Source organism: Solanum tuberosum, unplaced genomic scaffold (genome assembly GCF_000226075.1).
Source record: "Solanum tuberosum cultivar DM 1-3 516 R44 unplaced genomic scaffold, SolTub_3.0 scf00536, whole genome shotgun sequence".
In the NCBI taxonomy this organism is placed as follows: Eukaryota; Viridiplantae; Streptophyta; class Magnoliopsida; order Solanales; family Solanaceae; genus Solanum; species Solanum tuberosum.
The window spans coordinates 244,198-252,720 of NW_006239464.1; the positions used below are offsets into that span (position 1 = coordinate 244,198).

The 8,523-nt window shown below is 33.9% G+C and overlaps 1 protein-coding gene and 1 long non-coding RNA gene across 3 annotated transcripts in view; both read left to right on the forward strand.

Annotated features, from left to right (window-relative positions):
* LOC102601250 (serine/threonine-protein kinase STY8-like) overlaps positions 1–4,979 on the forward strand; it is a 15,517-nt gene extending 10,538 nt beyond the window's left edge. For both annotated transcript variants that reach the window (XM_006365238.2, XM_006365239.2), the window contains 9 exons: positions 698–814; positions 1,579–1,673; positions 2,250–2,370; positions 2,458–2,537; positions 3,314–3,373; positions 3,521–3,642; positions 3,736–3,821; positions 3,903–4,018; positions 4,593–4,979. In XM_006365238.2, coding sequence (XP_006365300.1) covers positions 698–814; positions 1,579–1,673; positions 2,250–2,370; positions 2,458–2,537; positions 3,314–3,373; positions 3,521–3,642; positions 3,736–3,821; positions 3,903–4,018; positions 4,593–4,716 — 921 coding nt within the window. In that variant the 3' untranslated portion in view covers positions 4,717–4,979. The remainder of the gene's footprint in view (positions 1–697; positions 815–1,578; positions 1,674–2,249; positions 2,371–2,457; positions 2,538–3,313; positions 3,374–3,520; positions 3,643–3,735; positions 3,822–3,902; positions 4,019–4,592) is intronic.
* A 2,462-nt stretch (positions 4,980–7,441) lies between these two features.
* On the forward strand, positions 7,442–8,196 carry LOC107058548 (uncharacterized). Its single transcript, XR_001472109.1, has 2 exons — positions 7,442–7,745; positions 7,861–8,196. It is a non-coding gene; the product is annotated as an uncharacterized lncRNA (long non-coding RNA).
* Positions 8,197–8,523: the final 327 nt, after the last annotated feature.

Here is an 8,523-nt window from a genome sequence, read left to right on the forward strand (position 1 = left end):
GGTGTGTGGTTTTTTTTTGAATCCCCCCCCCCCCTCCCATTTTCTGGGTTTGGGGAGGAAATCAGTAGGCAAATGTTTGTTGCTGTGACTTCACCATTGACGATGACAAGGAAAGGAAAGAAAAGAGGCGATGACGTTTGGGTGATGCTGGGGTGAGAATAATGAATTTTTGGGGGATTTGTAATTTGGTACGCAATGGCGTAAAGGCCCCTATTTTTAATGAGTTGGCAAAAATAGTACGGACATTTTAGTGACATGAAAATGCTGACAGTATTAACCTACTACCTTCATGTAGTAGGTTATCAAGACCCTATATATCATGCACATGTATGACCATTATTGTCTTATTTATCTCATGGTAGGAAAGTGAAGGTTACTTGATGACCCAGCGAATAAGTATATACATGGTATGATATGCTGGATATTTGCTATGTTTGTGAAAGAATACCCACATTTAGGAAATAAGTGATTTGTTTGACTCGGATTACTGGAAGCTGGATCTGACATTCATGTGTGTGTGTGTGTGTGTGCATGTGCGTGCTTATTATCTGTACATTATCTCATCTTCCAGCACTTTAAAGAATGCATCTCTTAATGTTGGAAATCGCTTTCTCATCCCCTTAAATCTGCAACTCATTCTTTGACATATGGGGATATGTTTTTCAGCTGGATATAATTATTTGTGGAAATGCTGTAGGGGCAAGATGGGAGCCATTTTGAACCAAGGGCTGTTCCACCCCCTTTGCCAAAGAAGTGTGACTGGGAGATTGATCCTACTGAGCTGGATTTCTCTAACTCAGCAATCATTGGGAAGGTACAAGTTGTATTAATAGTGATTGTAAATTAACTTATTAGAGGTTGAATCAAAGTCATATTGTTCGATTTCGTATAGCTTCCATCCACCAAGTATCTTGTCAATTAAAATAGTTATTTTCTCGTAATGATGGTTAATCTTATACAATTTGTCGTGTCTCGTTTAAATGACACTTTTTACTGATGTTATGCCTACTATATGCCCATTTGTTCTTTTGATAAAGTCGTTTGTCCACAAAGAATATTGCAGCTGTATCTTATATCACGATGTATAAGCTAACATCTTGCCGCCTAGTTGCTTCAAAATACTTTGCCTATGATGAAGCTTTTGAATTCTGAAAAATTCTGAGAATTGTATGGAATATTATTAGGTGCTTTTTTGCTGCCCTTTGGTTAAATATAGCATAAAGTGTTTTCCGGTTTTGAAGTATAGCGAGCATTTTATATGTCCCTTAGGAACTTTCACCTAAATAGGGAAAGACAGTACTTTTTTTGTTTGGGGCAGCATTCAAGGTGTTTTCTGCTTATTGCATTCCCCTGGTAACTGTGATTTTGGTATCATCACCTCAGAACACACAGACACCAGAGTTATCTTCACAATTGGTTGCCCAGTGCTGCCTCAACCATATTTTTTCATTTAGTTATTTTTATGTTACCAATTCTATATTTACTTGCGTTGTTTCTGAGTCAAGTTTCTTCTAACTATGAGAATACGGTTCTATATATCTAATATTCATCATTTCTAATGAGAGCTTATATTGATAGGGGTCTTTTGGTGAAATAATAAAAGCTTGTTGGCGTGGAACACCTGTAGCTGTTAAACGCATTCTCCCAAACCTTTCAGATGATCAATTGGTGATGTAAGTATCTAGTGGATTTATCATTACAATGTTATGTTGGTGCTTTCTGGTATGAAGTCCATCTTGGTTGTTTGTTGAGATTTTCAAGTCTTGTATTTTGGTTTGTTTCTGGGATGGGGATGGAGGCCTATACAGCTTTGTTTCATGATGTTTGATTTTTGAAGCTTAGTCAATTGATCAGAAAAGTAAAAAGATAGTAACAATTAGAACTTTCTGCACCTAGGACATTGGTGGCCTTTGCAAAATGGTGGCATCATTAATATTCAATCAATAATTGTGTTGCTTTGGAACAATAAGTTTAACCTAAATCTGTTATTTTCCGTGAGGACTTTCAAATAAAGTGGAGCAAGAAGTACTACATATGTACTTACTATAGGGTGTGAACCTTCTTAATTCTTTGCAATGTTTTTCTCGATTAAGGTTAGCAGTTAACCCAGATTCAGATAGCTGTAAGTTTGTATGCAATTAGACCCCCTTATAAAAATTTATTGTTGCTACATGCTAATTCCTTTTTATTGGTACCTGATTTAATTCCTTTTTGGATTGAAATATAATACTGCTTTACTTTTGATACAGTCAGGATTTCAGACATGAGGTAAATTTGCTGGTGAAGCTTCGTCATCCAAATGTAGTGCAATTTCTTGGAGCTGTTACTGAGAAGAAGCCCTTGATGCTAATAACTGAATACTTGAGAGGGGTATGTGATTGCTCTTTCTTTCTGTAAAATGGATATTGAATTCTTCTCTCTAACTTGTGAAGTTTCATGCATTTATTGTGTTGTTAGGGTGACCTTCATCAGTACCTCAAGGGAAAAGGTGCTCTTAGTCCATCTACAGCAGTTAATTTTGCTTTGGATATAGCAAGGTAATCTTGATGAATTATAAAATTTCAGTGTTAATTTACTTGAACTCCAGATCATTCCAGCTTCCTATCTGCTTTTGTGACAGTAGTATATCTGATGCCCTGGTTATATGATGGGAAAGTTTGTTTTTGGTGCACCCATGAGGTTCCTGTAGGGATAGAAGATTGTGTGTCATTTGTAGAAAACCATATCCTTTTGTAAGGTTTTCTACTTTTTGGTAATACTCCTTATGGGTATTTTCTTGCCCGTTGTCAATAAAATTTGTTACTTGATAAAAAAAAATGATGGGTGATTCATTTTGGAAACTAATGCTGGCATACATCAATAAACTCGTACTTATCAAAAGTTTCATTCATAAAACTAACCTGAACAGAGAATTTTTTGGTGCTTCTATCTTTTCCATTTTATAGCATTTTGCTAGCATTTACATTTTATTGGCGGATATTCAACTTACAGTTTTTTGCAACTGTTTAGGAATCACGCAAGAGGTAGAAAAAATTGAATGTTTGGCAATTTAGCTTCTGTTTAAAAGTTATCTTTTTTATAGTTAGCTGGGCTTTTTACTTTGCTTTTACAAGGGGAGGTGATTGCAAAATGCATGTAAAAAAAATCAGTCATTATCATGAGTAGCTCATTCTGACCTGATAAGGTTATCTGATGAAGTATCCTGTCATGCCATTTTATAAGGAAACTACTGTAGCCATCTTACATTTTATACAAATCACTTCACATTTCATATGTAGTTTGCTCACGTAAGGCTATATGTTTATGTGGGCAGAGGCTTGGCTTATCTTCACAATGAACCAAATGTTGTAATCCACAGAGATTTGAAGCCCAGGTCTGTTAATCTTCTCTTCATGATTCTATTATTGGTTGATCTATGCAATTTGTGTATGGAGAAACTCTTATTTGATGCTGATAACATGATGCTATTTTTATCTTTACGATCCATTAGCTATAGTGCTGAATATGGTAACGTTTCCAGGAATGTTCTCCTTGTCAACTCCAGTGCTGACCATTTGAAAGTTGGAGATTTTGGATTGAGCAAGCTAATAAGGGTTCAAAATTCCCATGATGTTTATAAAATGACAGGCGAGACTGGGAGCTGTGAGTGCAGTTGTCTTACCTCCTTTCATTCATTGACGTTTTTATCAATGGTGTTATTTCTTTCTAATTTATTTCCATATGATCAATCCATAGACCGATATATGGCTCCTGAAGTTTTCAAACACCGGAAATATGACAAGAAGGTTGACGTCTTCTCTTTTGCAATGATCTTTTATGAGGTAATATTAATCCTTGCTGGCTTTCTAGCAGAATGGGAGAGCGAAATAAAACTTATTAATGAATAATGAACAATGGTGCAGATGCTAGAGGGTGATCCACCACTGTCGCACTATGAACCATATGAAGCAGCAAAATATGTGGCTGAAGGACACAGGCCGATGTTCAGGGCAAAAGGTTTGACCCCAGAATTGAAAGAGTAAGTAAACATCGGAGATTGATACGTTCATCATTCAAGTAACTTGATACTTGACCTCTAGTGCCAAAAATGAAAAGGTTACCCAATTTACTTTGAATTCAGTAGTCTTATGCAGTGTTTCGAAAGGTGGTTTCTGGGCGGGCGGGCTAAAAAGCATTGAGAAAGGAGGCTGCTGTTGGGGGGGAGGCGTAATTCCCAACTTTTTGGGCATTTGCTTAGGCATAACATAAGTCCCAACCTTCCAGATGTTCATTGGGGCGTAAGCCCATAGAACTTCCCCAAATTGGGAACAATTTGCTTCAAGGGACAAGAAAGAAAAAATAGTTGTGATGATATCGGAATAGAGGGTGGCATCCAAAAAATATGATGCATCACCTAGTCAGTCTATTGGCAACCACCTTTGTTGTTTAATTACTTCTAACGGTTTTAGCTCTAACTAGCATAGACATGTCTAAAATTGCTCCTTTTAGAATTATGTAGAGTTGTAGACGTAGCATGTTAGACCTCACAACTCTTATGGAGTTTGAAGTGGAACTTGATGCTGTTTTTGCTAACTTCAACCAATTCCATGCAGGTTGGTAGAGCAGTGCTGGGCTAAAGATGTGAACAAGAGACCTTCGTTCTTAGAGATTCTAAAGACACTCGAAAAAATCAAACTAGGCTTACCGTCAGATAATCATTGGAACATCTTCACTTAAATGACAGAAATGCAAGAACTGAACAAACATTAAAGAGATGCATTCTGTGTAGATGAATCTCCCTTTCTGATGTGCTTGTATATAGGATCAGCGAGCTGCTGTCTGAAAGGGCTTTTTCTGTAACTAATTCTTCATGCCCTATTTGATATTGTAGATAGAAACATTGGTCATTGAGTTCATTTCATTCCAATTGTTCTTCTCTTGGTGGCTCCACTGTGATAATGATTTAAATGGATGTTTAGGGGACTATCGAACTTTCGTTTCTTATGACTTTTTTTTGAAATTTTTAGAGTTTTTTGCTGGAATCATCACAGAATATTTCATCTTGTTGATTCCAGCTGAAGAGGAATTGTTGATTGATTGATACTTGATCAGTGAGTGGATTCACTTGGGCTCTACTAAGCTTTGGCGACTTAGGTTGGAGAAACTACTCTCCACATAATTTTACGTTCTTTTGTACAACATTTAATCTCATTTTCTTATCGACATAAAATTAAGCATTGTGTCAACAAACAATTCGAAGTACCTCCATTATTTTTAGAATTATCATATTTGGACTATATTTTTTTTATTCTTTTACACAAGTTATGTGGGAGTATATGTTTGAAAATTTTGCTAAAGAAATTAAAAATATTTTTTTTAAATAGAGAAGGGCGTAAAATGCCGCTAAACTATTTGAATTGGTACAAGCTATCCTCCATCCAACTTTTGGCTCTCAAATATCCTTGATGTCAGTCTTTTGGTTAAAAAATATCCTTAGGGGTCGTTTGGTACAAAGATGCATCATGCAGGGATTATTAACGCATGGATTAGTAATGCAGAGTTTGGTAATACAGGGAATAGTTTTTATCAAGTGTTTGGTTCATTGTTTCCCACCTAATCTTATGTTTGGTTTAAAACTCTAGAAAAAGTTTATTTCCTATTATACCCTTGAGTTATTATGAGATTTTATATTTCATTTAACTAGTCAAGTTAAATACTAAAATATATAAAAAAAAATATTATTATTTTTGAGGTGTGATATGCCACTATAGACATCATAGATAGCACGGTATATTTCTAATTTTTTTTTGGTCAAATATACCTCAAACTTAACACAAATTTAAGGCTACTTAAATTGTTCAAATACACGAAACTAACTTTTTTTTTAAAAACAAATAGTTCAAGTGGTCAATCGACAAACTACATTTTAAAAAAACGAAAAAAATCAGCCAAATATAACAAATCAAACACGAAGAAAAAGTATTAGTTTGTGAAATCATCAAATCACATGGAACGAATTTGGTGAATTTAAAAGAATATTTATAAATATTCTCATATAAATAATTAAAAAAAAGAACATTAAATTACAAAAACAAAAACAAAAAAAGAGGAAAAAAGATGTGGGGATAGTTTAGTCATTTAGGGGTCTTATCCAAGGATTGTTAAACCTTGGATTAGTTATCTCTCCCTTTTCTAGGGATAAAATAAGACCTTGTATGAGGTATAACTAATCCATGGATTAGATTAAATAAAGTAACCAAACAATGTTTTTATTGGACTAAATTTTAATTCATGGACTATTTTGATTAATACCTCCTACCAAACGGGTCCTTAATGTTTAACTTTTGGCTCATATTTGCTCGTATTTTTAACAACTCCCTTAAAGTGAAATCATTAAATATTTACTTATTATGTTTCTTAATCTGATTGGTTCAAATTTAAACTTTTATCAATAAAATAAAATAATAATAATTACAAATAATTCATATTTTGACTTGATACGATTGAAAATAATGTTCAAAAAATTATTAATTTCATGATATCTTTCTATTGGACCTATTTTAAATCAATACCCAATTTATTATTACTAAATTCATAATGGGGTCCATCTAAAATTCGTGTCTAAATGTCCATCTAAAAAATTATTATTATTTTTTATTAATATAAAATTTTCTATTAATTATTCAATTGTCTTGTTATTCTATTCGTGTATTTTGAATTTTGGGTGCACACAAAAGAAAAAATATTATTAAATTATCTTCTATTGAACTAATTATTTCTATATGAATGTCCTCGTTATTTCTTTTTTTTTTCTCCCTTGTTTTGTCATAATTCATTTTAGGAAATTAAAATTTAAAATGGTGGATAATATCCAAAGAGGAAAAAACGTGGAAAGGAGAGGAAGTGAAGAGGGAGGAGGGGGGAGGTGATTTTACTGTGGAACCTCCCAAAACCAGGTCAATCATATTAGTTCATATATTAAGTAATTTCAAATTATTTTAATGGAGAAGGGCCTAAAATACCCTTAAACTATGGAATTTGGTACATTATTGCCCTCTCATCCACCTTATGAGTGCGGGCCGTTAGAAATAAGGGTATTTTTTAACCAAAAAGTTGAAGTCAGGGATATTTGAGGGCCAAAAGGTGGACGGATGATAGTTTTGTATCAATTCACATAGTTGAGGGGCATTTTAGGCCCTTCTCCGTTTTTAAATAAGAAAAAAAGGACGAATATACTCTCGAACTATCGAAAATGATATATGAATACCCACCTTTATACTATTTGGACACTAGTGTCCCTGGTGTCCAAAAATGGAGCATTTGTATCCTTCACTCTAACGACTGGACATGTGTCGTCATCCTATGCATTTACCCAAAATATTCACAAAATTTAAACCCGCAAAGAAAACCACCCAGAATTAAAAAGATCCGCCCAAATAATCCCCTAACCCACCCGTTACTAACACCTAATAATATATCCAAACAAATCGAAATAGCCCAAATTCTCTTTACTCACTCGCAATAGGCAAATCCTAGCTCGTCGGTGTTCTTCGTCGATTCTTCTTCAATCTTTGCTTATGTGATATTAGTTGTGATTTCAGCTGTCACAATGTCTGAATCAAACCTTACACCATGTCTGAAACTAGTTGTGATTCAATTAGTAACTCAATGATGATGACTTGCTTTGGTGGTGAAATTGCTCGTTGTTTCACTTCAAGGACTTCATTGAACCCCGAAGAAGATTTCATAGGTGTTCTAAACCTAAGGTACGCTTTTCATTTAAAGTCAATTCTTATAATTTCTGCTTGTATTTTTATGAATCTGAATTCTTCTCTATGGTTCTGGATCATATTGAAAATTGTCGATTTTGAAAACAAAAAGTGAGAATATAGTTCTCCGGAAAATGCTTTGATTGAAGTAAATTTATTGAAGTCTAAATTGGAAGTGGCTACAGTGAAAATGGAGAATTTGAGAGAGTCGTAGAATGCGGTTAAGATTGAAAGAGACAATTTGAATATTTTTTGAGAGTATAAACTACTTCAAGGTGAACAAATCAAGAAATTTGAAAGCGAAAGTGTTGAAGTTGAAGATGTTGTGAATATTGTCATTTGTTGTGTTTGTGGTATTTATTGTTGCAATTTTCAAGTGATCTAGTTTTGTGCAAGTGTATATTTTTCTTGGTTACAATTTTCAAGTAAGGAAGAAATATTTCCTTTATTTGGTTGCAATTTTCAAGTGTAAGCAAGATATGTTCTTCAATGCAATTTTCAGGTGTTAGTTTAATCGCAATGAGTATTTTGATTAGCTAATCTTATCTTTTGAATTGGATTTTGTAATAACTGATTTGAAATCGCAATGAGTATTTTGATTAGAGAATTTTATCTTTTGAATTGGATTTTGTAAGAACAAATTAATTTTGGTACTTGTCAATTGTAATGGTTGAATTTTCTATATCTGAGATGGGATTTTTGAGGTTGTAGATTTGGTTTTTCTTTGCAACAGATAATTAATCTCAAACTAATTAACATGACCCAAAACTGTTTA